This window comes from Panicum hallii, chromosome 5 (assembly GCF_002211085.1).
Source record: "Panicum hallii strain FIL2 chromosome 5, PHallii_v3.1, whole genome shotgun sequence".
Taxonomy (NCBI): domain Eukaryota; kingdom Viridiplantae; phylum Streptophyta; class Magnoliopsida; order Poales; family Poaceae; genus Panicum; species Panicum hallii.
In genome coordinates this window covers 50,703,585-50,717,710 of record NC_038046.1, presented here as the reverse complement: position 1 = coordinate 50,717,710, position 14,126 = coordinate 50,703,585, and the positions used below count along the sequence as shown (strand labels likewise).

The following is a 14,126-nucleotide window of genomic DNA, read 5'->3' as shown; positions in this document are numbered from 1 at the left end:
ATGCTAATAGGGCCGGTAGAAGTCAGGTGATTTTCTGTCACTCGCGCGATATAGGAATTGTAATGTTTACATTCCTGTTATCACTATAAGGATGACGGACGGGAGTTTTGAGAGGTATCATGGTTGAGGTGATACCCCGTCTGTGTTGTTGAATTGGATAAGATCGCAGTGCGTTGTTGTGCGGGTTAAGCGTTTGAAAGTACTAGCCACATGCCGCGAGTTTTGGGTAAGCGGTAAGCCTAGTAGCCAATCGGCCCGAGGAGTGGACATACCTCCCACCACATGTTTTTGGTTCTTCTGGTTACTTGGTTCGACTGGGGAATACGTGTTGCAAGGGCAACCAGGAATACGGGTTTTGTAGTCGCGCTACAGACGTATGTCCTGCACACATTGGGTGTGCGTATAGTACTGCAGTCGCTTGTGGTGGCTCTGATCCACGAGTCGGAATGAAAGGCAAACGGTTGCTTCGGAACGCCCCTTTGGTGTTCCAAGCGTGTGAGCTAGGTTTACCTTGCAAGGTTGAAAATTCGATTCAGAATCGTCCGATTCTCACGAAGATTGAGACTGCTTGATCCCTTTACCACGTAGAGTAATAAGAGTAATATTATGGTTATCAAAGATGATGTTTGACCAAAGATTACACCATGCTTGCTTAGTTATAGATGCTTACCTAGAATGTATAATTAACTATAATCTGAAAACTAAAACTTGAAATTAAGGATCTACTCTTTGTTGCTTTTCAGCTAAAACTAAACCCAGAACCATTATAAGCTTTCATAAGTCTAGTTATGGGCTAAGTATACCCAATCCCGGGTAAGCCTTGCTGAGTATTAGTATACTCAGCCTTGCTAGTTATATGTTTTGCAGGTAATGTCTTGAAGACCCTACTCTTCCCTTGTCTTGGCCCTGTGCTCTTTCAGAAGGTTGGTCCGTGGAATGGGATCCGTCCCCGGCCAGCACTGGTGATATCGAGTGATGTCGTGCTAGGGCTTAGCATGACATCCGTCTTAACGACGTGTTGTAATCATCGCGTATGTTTTCCGCTGCTAAAAAATCATAGTTTTAACAGTTTGTAATCTTTTCTCTGAATCTGAAACTTCGTACCTCTTTTGGAAACTCTTGTAATGTAATTCTTTGTGATGTAACATATGATGGTGATTGTATCTCTGGACTCACCTTCGTGTGAGGTAACCTTATTTGATCCTGTGTATCGGTGGTTTATCGGGACGTTACCCGACAGGCCAAGGGATTATACCATTTGAAGCACGTTAGAGCCCTCTGGAGTGGACTCGCGTACTTGAGCCGGTATAATTCAGGTTGGTTCTGCCACACATATTGTGCCTAGATTTTCTTTTTTGAAAGAAACGTATTGTGCCTAGCAATGAGATAACCAGATTTCACTTCAGCTGTACTGTTTCCAGGCCAATTTAGATCCCAACAAAATACAGCAGGGAAGGGAAGAACACATGCAGTGAGGCCAGTGTGCTTAATGCTTAGTAGTTGCTTCTTAGGAGTAGATCTTAATTTCATCGAATGACTGACTGGTTTACAGCCATAACGAAATTGTCAATAAAATGAAGTTGAGGAGCAAACTTTGCGGTCCTAGCGCCGCCGCGGCCTTCACCGTGCGGCTCCTGCTCCCCTATGCCATCGGCCTGCACCCAGCCGCCACTCCTGGGGTCTCCGTCCCCACCGCGACAGCTGTGGGCTGTGGCTCCGGCCCCCGCTGCGGCTCGCATGGAGCACGGACGCTTGTCACGGCCGCCAATCCTCGGAGCGCACGACGGCGCCCGCCGCCTGGTTCGCGGTGAATGCGATGGATCAATGGGAATGGAAGACGGAACCGCCGGCGAGGATAGGAAGGATAGTTGGGCCATCGTTGGTGTAGGCCGGACCGAGAGAAAGTGGAAGCAAAGGAAGAGGGAAGGTTGGGCTGGGCTGAGACGGAAAGGCCGAACAAGCCGGCGGGGAAGGGCAGTTGGAAAAAGAGGAGGAAATGGAAGGGGAGGGATGGGTTGGGCCGGATTCGGCCTGGTTAGGGTTTTACGTTTAGAAATTGCTTTGGCATTTATATTTGCCAGGAATATCACATATGAGCATCACGAGTTCATTTTAAAAAAAAAACACATCACGAGTTTTTCTACAGGATGCTTTCATAAGTGCATACTCTAACAATTGTTCTACGGAGGCAGAAAAATAGGATAAAAACTATTTGTAGAGTGCAGGCCTCGCTGATGAACAGGATTGTTCAGAGGGACCAACGGGTAATTCAAAAGTGCTCCATTTATCGGGGTCCTGCATGATTTGGTGATATTAGCCAGCTGCCGTTGTTTCAGACTTTCAGTGTGGCGCAAGCACAGATCCATCAAGAAATTTGCCTCGGGCGTCGTCGGCCACGCATGCCTCGTGCGCTCGGTAAAGTGGTCGTTAGTAGCGTGAGGTTGAGCAGTTGGTCGTCGTCGGACGCCGCCGGCGCCTCCCTCGCCGCCGAAGTCTTCGGTGGAGGTGTCGTCGAACCGGCGCAAGTCCTCGGTCCCCGACGCCCTCCGGCAATGCCGTGCAGTCGACCGTGGGATCGGCCGGCACGTCGTCGTCGCGGAAGAACTGCTCCCAGAATCCATCTATCGTCGGCCGCCGCACAGGCGACGACTTCCAATCCGCCGACTCGTTACGCGCACCCCGGCCGCCGCCGCGCCTACGACGTCCTCCATCGACGAACCCTTGGGCACGGCGGGCTCCGTCGAGTCCAGGAGGCAGCCGTCGTCGGCCGCCGGCACCTCCCTGGCCTCGTCGTCCTCAGGACGATTCATAGTGGAACAGATAATGGAGTCGTATCCACATCCACCTCGCCAAGTTTGTAGGCAGCCGCGGATGCATCGGAGTCGGCAACCTGATCAACCGAGTCAGATGGGATCGAACTGGGATTCATTCGCGTTGGGCCGGAATTTAGAGGTGATTTCAATCAAATGAGATGAATTACGGGGAGAAGATGTGTTTGCCCTACAGAGTTCAGACTTGAAATTGGTACCATCTCCATCCAGTATATGAAGTGCAAGAATGTTAGTTTGGCAACTAAAACATCAAAGCTGCAGTTAAGAATAATCTCAATCTGTATAAAAGAAATAAAATTTCCCATTCCACAAAAATAAAATTAAAATTTCCCACTAGTACTTCACAACTAAGAATACAATGCCATAATAAACATGTGTGTTTCAACAAAAATCGAGGGACGAGAAATTTCAAGAGAGTGTTGGGTAGATCCATCAGCTTTGTGCCTCAAGACATCAGGACACTGCAAACGGGTACATTGAAAATACATGATGCCAAATTGATCACCCACATTTAGCAGGATTCTTTCCAAAACCCACATGTGCACAAAATGTATGTTCCTCCTAAAGGACGAAATAAAAAGAATTCAGAGTGAGAAAAATTGGCCACATCAGAACTTCAGAAGTAAGGCACTGCTCAACATCCAACCCTCATCTCACTCACTACTTTGTTTAATCACTAAAATTAAAAGGCTTCTCTATGGATAACTCAAATGCTTCGTCAAGCCATCGAAGAGATCTTGTGCTAGAATAAAAAGGATCATCCTCGCATCGGTAAGCCCCTTAGCCACATCCCCCTCCTGAACATGCATAATATGCTCCGGTTTTGTGACTTGTGTGCCAAACGGGCTCGACCAGTGAAACAAAATTCAGCATGGTAGTCTGACAATGAAAGCAAGCTATATACAAGTCCTAGGAAGCATGAATAGGCACCAGTCATTCGCTGGGAAAAATAGAAATTCGGCATGAACATAACAGCTTAAGATTAGAACAAGACTGCAGAGATCCACACATAGGTGGTATGGGAGGGAACACAACGAAGAGGGCTAGTAGAAGACTCAAAGCTGAACCTGGTACAGAGCACCAAAAAAAGAAAAAAAAACAATCAAAAGAGATCTCCCAGCCTGAAATTAGCAACAGCTATTCAAGTAAAGGTTTGCCTCTCACAAATATTGGAAGCAGGTGAACCAGGTTAAGAAACAGATGGGTCCTCCAAAACTACTGCAGTTACCAGCTTACATGTAGAAAATAGCAGGAGTGTCTATTGCCGAATCCTCATTCCACATAATCTGCATGTCTATTTTTTGCTCTCTACTTCATATCAGTCCCAAGAGTCAAGAGTCTCACTCTGCTCAAAGAACTCGTCAAGATTTTTGAATCCACTTGATGCGTGAAATTGTCTAAGAACCTGCCCATCCTGATGTGTTTGGATAAAATCATCATCCCTCTGGGAGATCAAAAGAATTTTAATTACACTGAAATAACATTAACACAAAGTACCAATAGTATGACAGTTGATGGGGAGATATAGAGAGGAGAAGAAGGATTTACATATGGTCTTTATTGACCTAGAGAAGGCGTATGACAAAATACCGAGAGACGTCATGTGGTGGGACTTGAAAAAACACAAAATCCCAACTAAGTATATTACCCTCATCAAGGATATGTACAAGGATGCGATGACTTGTGTTCGAACATGTGATGGCGATACCAGTGACTTTCCAATTAAAATAGGACTACATCAGGGGTCAGCATTGAGCCCTTATCTATTTGCTTTGGTGATGGATGAGGTCACAAAGGACATACAGGGTGATATTCCTTGGTGTATGCTCTTTGCTGATGATGTGGTGCTAGTTGACGAGAGTAGGGCAGCGGTTAATATAAAGTTAGAGCTGTGGAGACACACGTTAGAGTCGAGGGGGTTCAGACTGAGTATGACCAAGACCGAGTATATAATGTGCGACTTTAGCCCGACTAGGCATGAGGATGGGGATGTTAGCCTCGAAGGTCAAGTGGTGGCCAAGAAGGATACTTTTCGGTATCTAGGATCAATGCTTCAGAAAGATGGAGACATTGATGAAGATGTTAGGCATAGAATTTCAGCCGGTTAGTTGAAGTGGCGACAGGCTTCTGGCATCCTCTGTGACAAGAAGGTGCCACAGAGGCTAAAAGGTAAGTTCTATAGGACGGCGATTCGCCTGGCGATGCTATACGGTGCTGAATGTTGGCCTACACAAAGGCGACATATCCAGCAACTGAGTGTAGCAGAGATGCGTATGCTGCGTTGGTTCTGCGGGCATATAAGAAGGGATAGAGTCCGGAACAAAGAGATTCGAGATAGGATCGGGGTGGCACCTATCGAGGGGAAGTTGATTCAACATCGGTTGAGATGGTTTGGACATGTACAACGGAGGCCTCCCGAGGTGCCGGCGCGTAGTGAAGTTTTAAAGCTAGGCAATAATGTAAAGAGAGGTAGAGGTAGACCTAGACTAACTTGGGACGAGACGGTTAAGAGAGACCTTAAGGAGTGGAATATCGCTAAGGAATTAATTATGGATAGGAGCACTTGGAGATTAGCAATTAACGTATCTGAACCGTGACCTTTGTTACTTTTTGTTTAACCCCTAACTCTTCCTTTGGCTTGTGCTCTTTTTGTGTTTTTTATTCTTATTTTCTGTGGGTTTCATCTCTAGCCTACCCCAACTTGCTTGGGACAAAAGGCTAAGGCCGTGTTTGGTTCTGCTTCTGTACCCTGCTTCTGCTGTGAAAAAGTAGAAGCCAAACCAAACACCCTGCTTCCGCAGCTGCTTTTCCCACCGCACCCTGCTTCCACAGCTGCAAATCGCGAAGCAGCCGGCCACCTGCTTTTGCTGCGTTGGGGCGATCGGAAGTCGCTAAAATTACCCACTGCCACTCGTTACGAAGGTACCGATTCGTTTCTTTTTTCTTCTCCCCTTGGTTCTTTTCCCCTTCTCCACCCCGACGCCGCCACTCCCCCAGTGCTGCCCCTTCCCCCGGCGGCGCCCCCCCCCCCGGCGCGGCCCCGCCCCCGGCGGCGCACCCCTCCCCCCGCGCTGCCCCGCCCCCGGCGCCGCCCTCTCCCCCCCCCCTCCCGCGCTGCCCCTCCCCCGGCGCCGCCCTCCCCACGGTGCTGCAGTGTGCGCGGTATCTCAGCCCCCTGTTTGAGTTCTGCAGGAAGAAGGTATGAATTCTTAAGCGATTTCCCATCTGTGGGTTGCTTAAATTGTGTTATTCATTTGATTGCACTTGAAATTGAAACAGTTAAGCGAAAATGTATTTAGTAAATTGAGTGAATAGAACAAGATATAAAACGAAGCTCATTGCAGTGATGTGTACCTGGAAAATTCAGGATTGTGGGCAACTAGTTGGCGTGATGGCGTGATGATTAGAAAGAACAAATGACCTTCATAGTTTTCATCAGATTTGGAAACTGTTGCTTAAATCATTTTGGTTCTTATGTTTCAAATGTCTTGCTTGTTTCAGGAATGCGCTTCAGAGCTGATATAGCAATCTAGTTCTGAGATGATGGAGGGAACTAAGATAGTGACCCTAAAACATACCATAATTTTGTTGGGCCTATGGTCACTTGTTGAATGTTATGAAATTTTTCCCCCCGACAGATATATAAATGTTCAACTAATATTTCTTCAGCAACATGAAAATTGTGTTCTGTAACCACAATTTCTGTAAGATGATGCCAACCAATTTCTAATGTAACTATTGTTTATCTTTACTAAAGTATGGCTGAGAAGGCAGTTTGGGACAATGCAAATGTGAAGCACTTGATTGATATCTGCAAGGAGGAGATTTTAGCTGGGAATAGGCCTGGAGGTTGTTTCACTAGAAATGGTTGGAAGAATATGGAGGACAAGTTTTTAGTAAGGTGTGGAGTGAAATTAGTAAAGACACAATTGAAGAATAAATTGGACAATTTGAAAAAAGATTACACACAGTTCATGGAATTGAAGAATGCTGCGACTGGTCTTGGATGGAATGAGGCAAATCAAACAGTTAACTGCTCGGACATATGGTGGAATGAACACCTTGAGGTAAGATAAAATGTTATTTCAGTATAATACAAAATGCACTCATAATATAATATGTTTGACTGAATGTTGCATTTTTTTCAGAGATGCAACAACAGTGAGAGAGGTGTGAAGTGCAATCATGTGAGATTTCGGAAACGTGGTCCAAAATACCTTGATGATTTGTATTTCTTGTTTGATAAGGTGCATGTCACTGGAGCTACTGCGTTCTGTCCGGGAGATATTTCCTCTGGTGAGTCCTCAAGTGACGATATGTTAGAGGTTGCACAAAAAGATGATGATAGTTCTGTAATCAAGCTGAAAGCTTTGAAGAAACCAAAAGAAGCCGGGAAGAAGCGCAAACAAACATGCGGAGCAGCTGAAGACAAGGAGGAGAAAAGTCCATTTTTTAGAATGTATAAGAACACGTGCCTGAAAATTGATAGTGTAACTGACAAGATCGGATCAAGTGTTGAAGCATCATCAGCTCATCCATCCAGCCATGTCCCTACTCTTGCAGATGCTATGAAGTTGGTCAAGGAGTGTGGTGTGCAAGAAAAAACTGCTATGATGCACACAGCTGCGTTGTTGATCATGAAGCCGGAATTTAAGCAGATTCTTTTCTTACTTGACACGAATGAAGGCAGATATGATTTTATTGAGAGAGAGCACGAGAAGGAGATGAAGAAGGCTGCATGAAGACATCTGAACTATTATTTTCTTTTAATAATTATGTTGCGAGCTATTCTTTGCTTTGAACCATTAGTTGATTTGAACCATTATGTTATGTACCACTATTTGCTTTAAACCACTGTTTTCTTTAAACCATCAATATTATGTGAAACAATATATGTCGCTTATGTATTTTTCAATTTCTGTTTAGATGGATGCAAGCACGGAAGATTTAGCAAAAAAAGAGCAGCAGTCTCTACTATTTGTATCTCAACTATCTGAACTATCACATCATGCTGCAGTTCTTGCAAATTTGGGCAGTCTGTACCATGAGCGATATTTGCACAAAGATGAATACAGAGATAAAGATGCTCCAGAAACTGGGTATCAATGGGTTATGAGGTGCTTCAATCGTCCAAGATATTTTTATAAGATGTTTCGGATGAGTCCTGATGTTTTTATGGCACTTCATAATTTATTGGTCTCTTCATATGATCTGAAATCCACTCATAATTTTACATCAATAGAGTCATTGGCAATGTTTCTATGGATTGTTGGAGGTCCCCAATCATTTTCACAAGCTGAGAATAGGTTTGTACGATCAACATGGACCGTTCATATGAAGTTCAATGAGGTTCTCAAATGTTTGCGTAAGTTGGGGAAAGAAAACATTAAACCTAAGGATCCAACATTTAGCACGGAACATGAAAATCTCAGAGAAGATCGTTTTTGGCCTCATTTCAAAGGTACTATTGGTGCTATAGATGGTTCTCATGTCCAGGTCGTAGTTCCCAATGATGAGGTGGTTAACCACATATGTCGACATGGATATGCATCACAGAATATACTTGCAATATGTAATTTTGATATGAGATTCACATTTGCGATTGCCGGATGGCCGGGTTCAGCACATGACACAAGAATCCTTAATCATGCATTGTCAAATTTTGATTCCTTTCCTATCCCACCAAAAGGTACAAATATGAGAAAATTTTCTTCTATAGATAAAACTTTCTATATTAATACTAATTATATTTTTTTACAGATAAATATTATCTTGTGGACTCTGGCTATCCCAACAAAATTGGATATCTTGCTCCGTTCAAGGGGAGCACGTACCATCTACCGGAATTTCATCATCGTCGTGATCGTCCACCGCAAGGAAAGTACGAGATATTCAACTACTTGCACTCGTCCCTTCGTAATGTAATTGAGCGATCATTTGGAGTTCTAAAGCAAAAATGGCGTATATTAAAAGCTATGCCACATTTCTCAACTCGAAAACAAGCAAAAATCATCATAGCTTGTATTGCATTGCACAATTTCATTCGTGATAGCCATTTGAGCGATAAAGAGTTTGATAGATGTGATGTAAATGAGGAGTACATGCCTCGAGCGGCACATGCAGCAGCAGCAACACAACAAGTTGATGAGGTAGAGGGACATAATGAGGTTACCATGAACAGTATCCGTGAGATGATAGCTGATGGTTTGGTTGGTCAATAAGTAGCATAGAGGTATGTCTTATGTTTTAGTTATTTTATTTGAACTTTAAATTAGCCACTGACAAGTCATGTAAACCGAACAATCTATGTACTGCGATTATTTTGAGTATAAATATAGTATATTAGGGTTTCAAAGGTATTACAGCAGCTTTCTCAAAGCAGGGTGAACCAAACGACTTTCAGCTTTTTCACAGTTATCAGCTCACAGCAGCTTTTATACAGCAGAAAGTTCACAGCAGCTTTTTCACAGCTCACAGCTAAACCAAACAAATCCTAAGTTGTTGTTGTTGTTGTTGAAATAAAATTAACAAAATAGGAGAAGAGATGTGCCTGGATTGATCGTGGTTACATGGTGAACCACACGGAAGGATCCCTCTGGGAGATCAAAGAATTTTAATTACACTGAAATGAAATTAACAAAATAGAAAAAAAGATGTGCCTGGATTGATTGTGGTTACATGGTGAACCACATGGAAGGAGAGAAACAGGCGTCCTGAAACATGGCCCCTTTAGACTATTATTGTGTGTGACAATATAGTCAACGGGACTAACGAGTTTGTGAGATCACATTTATAGAATTTTTAGGTCACATGAATGGAGTCTAATTCATATACAAGACAGTCTAAATCGCCGTCAAGGCGTCCAAGTTGAAGTGATCGGTTGAACCGAGGGCATCAAAACTGAAAGGGTTGGTGCATTGGAAATTGCAACGGCAATCAAGTGCGGGAAAACTCAGTAACACCGGTTGAATCGACGGTACATGAAGGGAGGCGTCGGTGCAACGTGAAGATATAGAGATCAAGTGAAGAAATATCAGAGGCACCGGTTAAACCAACGCTATGGTACAAAGCGTTGGTGCATTTGTCATTTGGACCTCTAGAAGGTTTTGGAGCTGAAGAGGCGAGAAGATTTTCAGCACCGGCTGAACTGACGGTGCGTCGGTGCAATGATGTTAGCAGCAGGAGAACGTTGGAGTGTGACCGGTTAAACCGACGGTGCCGATCGGTTTAACCGACCCTTTGGTCTTTTTGGCAGAAAAGCTAGCAACGACTAGGAATGGATCTCTAACCTACATAAGGCCTCACCCCGGGTCATTTGAGGCCGCTGGAGTTCGTGAGAAGCTACAGAAACTCTGCTGAACTTCTCCAAGCCAACCAAATAGCTTATTGATCAAATGCTTAGGTTTAGCACAAGCTTTGTGAGGTGCAGTGCTAGGCTAGCTCTAGAGAGAGTGTGAGAGCAAGGTGTTGTGATCTTGTGCTAGTTCTTGAGTGAACCTTACCTCGGTGTGCCAGTCCCTTGGAGTATTGGTGGCTCGTCGGCAAGTCATCGACCCTCCGACTTGGTGTGGAACGGCAATGATGGCTTTGTGCGGGGGACGTGGAGACCCTTTTCCTTTATGGAGAAGCTTCTCAGTGAAGACGATATCGAGGTGACCGGAAACTTGGCGAGAGCCTTGGTGGCTAAACCTTCGTGGCGAGTCAAGAAAAGTCCCGGAAGAGATTTGGTGACCGGAAAGCAATACTCTTAGTGAGTACTTCAACAACGTGGACTAGGGGTGGCTTACTTTAAGCTTCTGCATTTCATATTGTAACTTGTGTGTCTTTACTTTCGTAGATTCTTTCATAGATTCTCTTAGTATCTTGATAGATTTGGCTATATGTTGCAAAATATGTTTGGGATGAGGTTTTCACCCAGTTGAATCCTAGTTGCACGTCTAGATAGTATGATTTAGTTTTTAGTTTATGTTCTGTGCAAACTAGTTTGAGGAGCCATAGGTTAAGGTTTTAAGTACGCCTAATTCACCCCTCCTCCTCTTAGGCTACGAGCACCGATTCCTTTCATATCCCTTTTAGTAGGTGTGGCTTTTGTTGCATGCAGATAAGTATGGATAAGACCTAGGAATCAAGCGTACATTTGAATTTGGTACTAGAAATCATTTCCAAAGGAATATTTCTTTATGTTTCAAAAAAGAAGAATTTGTCACTAAAAATGACAAATCCTATTAAACCAAACACTCATTAGAATTAATTCAATGAAATAATTCAATAACAATGCTAGCAGGAAGTGGTAAAGATGAACTCTATTTATATGGTAATTTGATTGTGCTTCATACTCAATTATGGCTTAAAACTTGGAAAAGCAGAACCCACCTGCGACGGCCAGCACAGAATCACGAGAAGGTGTCATGAAAGGCTGAGCTTTTGGTAACCTACACAGAAGTAATTATGTAAACATTGGAAAACTGGCATTAATACAGCATTTCGCTTCCTTGGATCTGCGGAACCAATTAAAAATGAATTGGCCCCAACCTCAAATGATTCATGAAACCACACTGGAGCGATTCCACATCTGGAAATGCCATTCCCCAAGCCAGCACGGCGAAACTCTGACGCGAAGAGATTGCGAGCAAAACTGGGACCAGCTCTGCAGTCATACAGCGTTGCCCGTGAATCTGCTAGAGTACTAGTAAATCTGAAACCGCCCTAGAACGGGAACGTACCTCGCCGCTCCCCCGCTGATTTGCTGCTAATCGAAGGCCAAACCCTCCCACACGGCCTAGCTGGTGGGCTAATTGATGGAAACCCTTGCCGATTGCGGTCGCAGAGCTCCGCCGGCGGCCGCCGCCGCTCGTCGCCCCAGGATTGATGCGGCTCACAGCCATAGGGAGCAGCCGGGTTCCAGACACCAACCAAGTAACCCGTTGTGATCCAACCCGACCGAACCGGACCCGGCCCGTCCTGACCAGTTGAACAAGTCAAATACCCATCCCCCCGCCTCTCCTCCCTTCTCCTTCTTCCTCCCTTGCGGCCTCGCCCAAGAATCAAGAATCCCCGGCGGCTCCCACCCGCACGCCCAAGAAGCTCCGCCGCTACCACCCGGCCTCCCGCCTCTCTTCTTGGCCTCCTTACTTCGTCTCCCTCGCGGAGAGAAATCCAAGAACCCCCGTGGCCGCTCCCACCCCTCGCCAGGGTGCTCCACGATTTCTCGCGCAAGGTGGTGGTGGTGCTCGAGCTCGACGCCGAGGGCGTCATAAACAAGGCGATGGGGTTCAATTGGGTGGACGACGACGGTTGGGTCTTCTCGCCCGCCCTTTGGGGCGACGTCGACGAGGCCTCGGTGAGGGAGGCCCTCGACGGGCCCAGCGACGGGCGCCTCGCCATCACCGCGGTGCGCCGCTGCTGCCACTGCGAGGTGCGCGCCGTCAGGTTTCTGGATAGCACGAAGGGGCGGGGCGCGTGGGCCTTCGGCTGGTACGGCGCGGCTGCGCGCGACGTCCAGGTCGCGGCCGACGGCGGCGACCTGGCGGCGAACTGGCCGCTGCTCGGTGCTGGTCGCGCGCACGGGCGTGGCATACACTTGTCGGTCCAGGGCAAGCCGATGCCAAGGTGAATTCAGAATTCTCCATTGACTTGGGTTTAGTTTAACCACCAAAATCGGGATGTTTTGGTGGTTCTTGTTAGGGCCGGCGAGGCAGGGAGCGCAGCAAGCGACCGCCGGAACACGCCGGCGAGGCAGGGAGTACAATGAACTCACGCGATCACTTGGAACACGATGAACACGCAGGGTTTGTGCTGCTAGAACTGGCAGCGTTTTCTGTTGATCTTTACTGTATAATTAAAGGAATTACAAGCTAAGCGTCTCGGCCATTTGCCGCACGTCGCGTGATTAGCGGGTCCATCCCCACGCCCACGACGTCGCCCACGGCTGAGAGCCCAGGTCCGTGACGAGCTATTCTCGGCCAAGACCTCTACGCGCGCACGGCGAACCACAGCCTGGTGCTCATGCGCGCACGCAGGAAAGAAACATGCAGTCTAATCATAGCAAGGCTTAATCTAACAGTTCTGTAGTTCTGTTCTTGGTGACTTCTTATTGTTTGCCAAGTATCTGCTGTCGATCAGTAGATGGATTGAAGTTTGGACAATTCTGTTATTGCATCGGTAACCTGTTCTTCGCCTATGTTCTATTTTCTGTTCTTGATGATGAATACATGGAAGTGACTAGCTGTTTGCCTAGTAATGTCCTCTGTTCTTGATAGGTAGATCGTATGAAATGCCAAAGTGACTAGTTGTTCGCCTAATTCTGTTCTTCAGAGTTCAGAGGTGGATCATATCATCATCCTGTTCTTGTCCATACGCAGTTTAAGGTCCATGCCGTTCTCTTAACTAAATGACTTCTATCATGCTCTGTTTGCAGTGTCGAGCTTTCGGTGGCGAGCATGAACGATCAACAGACCGCCCACCTCCTGCTCTGCGAGCTCTCGCCTGGCTTTCCGGAGATCATCGATGCCGGGTCTCCACAATCCCAGCCCGGCAGCCCCCTCTTCCGTTCGGGCACTGATTCCTCGGAGAATCCTACGTGGCATGTCATCTGGGAGAGCTCGGCACGAACACAAATACTTCCACTGTACATGTTCAGTTTCAGGCCTACCCAACTCTGCAAGAGGTCAGTGTCCCCGCATGAGGAGGCTTCAATTCAGAAAGCAAGGTTGAGTATGTAGATGCATACAGAGGGCTGTGCAAGAGTGGCACTACAAGAGCTGTACAAAGTAGCTTTGGTGGGTGCTCTGCAGTTAGAAATGAACCAACATCTGGAATTCTGGAGAACGACTTGTTGTCAAAATTTTGGCGGTGCTTGGTTTACTAAACAGTTGTCGTGGATCTCGTTTCTACTGATTGCAATTGAGGTTCTGCAGTATTAGTTTTTTACAGTTGGTCATTTTGCTTTATCTGTCACAACACGAAGCCTTAATGATAAAAAGGTGATACTTCAGGAGTTGAACAAATCCTGAACTTGGATGCCATGGGTGTTTGGTAGGGATGCAAGTTATATTTATTTTGGGTCATTGGTCGATCTAAAAGTTTGATAAAATAAACTAGGATGGCATTGTGCATAATTAATTTAGAAAAAAAATGAACTAGGATGGCGTACCATCGTAATTATTTAGTTGACCAATAAAATACCATTGGGTACCCACTTGCATCCCTAGTGTTTGGTGTTTCCATACGAGTGGTGCTATACCGCCCACAGAGCTTTTTAGAACATAGTTCAGATCTTGATATTTTGCGCATCTG

At 45.9% G+C, this 14,126-nt stretch overlaps 1 protein-coding gene across 1 annotated transcript; it reads right to left on the bottom strand.

The window, feature by feature from the left end:
• Positions 1 to 3,168: 3,168 nt before the first annotated feature.
• On the bottom strand, positions 3,169 to 12,407 carry LOC112892730. Its single transcript, XM_025959854.1, has 4 exons — positions 11,555 to 12,407; positions 11,364 to 11,478; positions 11,205 to 11,263; positions 3,169 to 3,392 (listed from the first exon to the last, which is right to left on the bottom strand). Exons 1-4 carry the CDS (start codon positions 12,405 to 12,407, stop codon positions 3,343 to 3,345), a joined length of 1,077 nt encoding a protein of 358 aa, XP_025815639.1. The 3' UTR covers positions 3,169 to 3,342.
• Between the last annotated feature and the right edge of the window lie 1,719 nt (positions 12,408 to 14,126).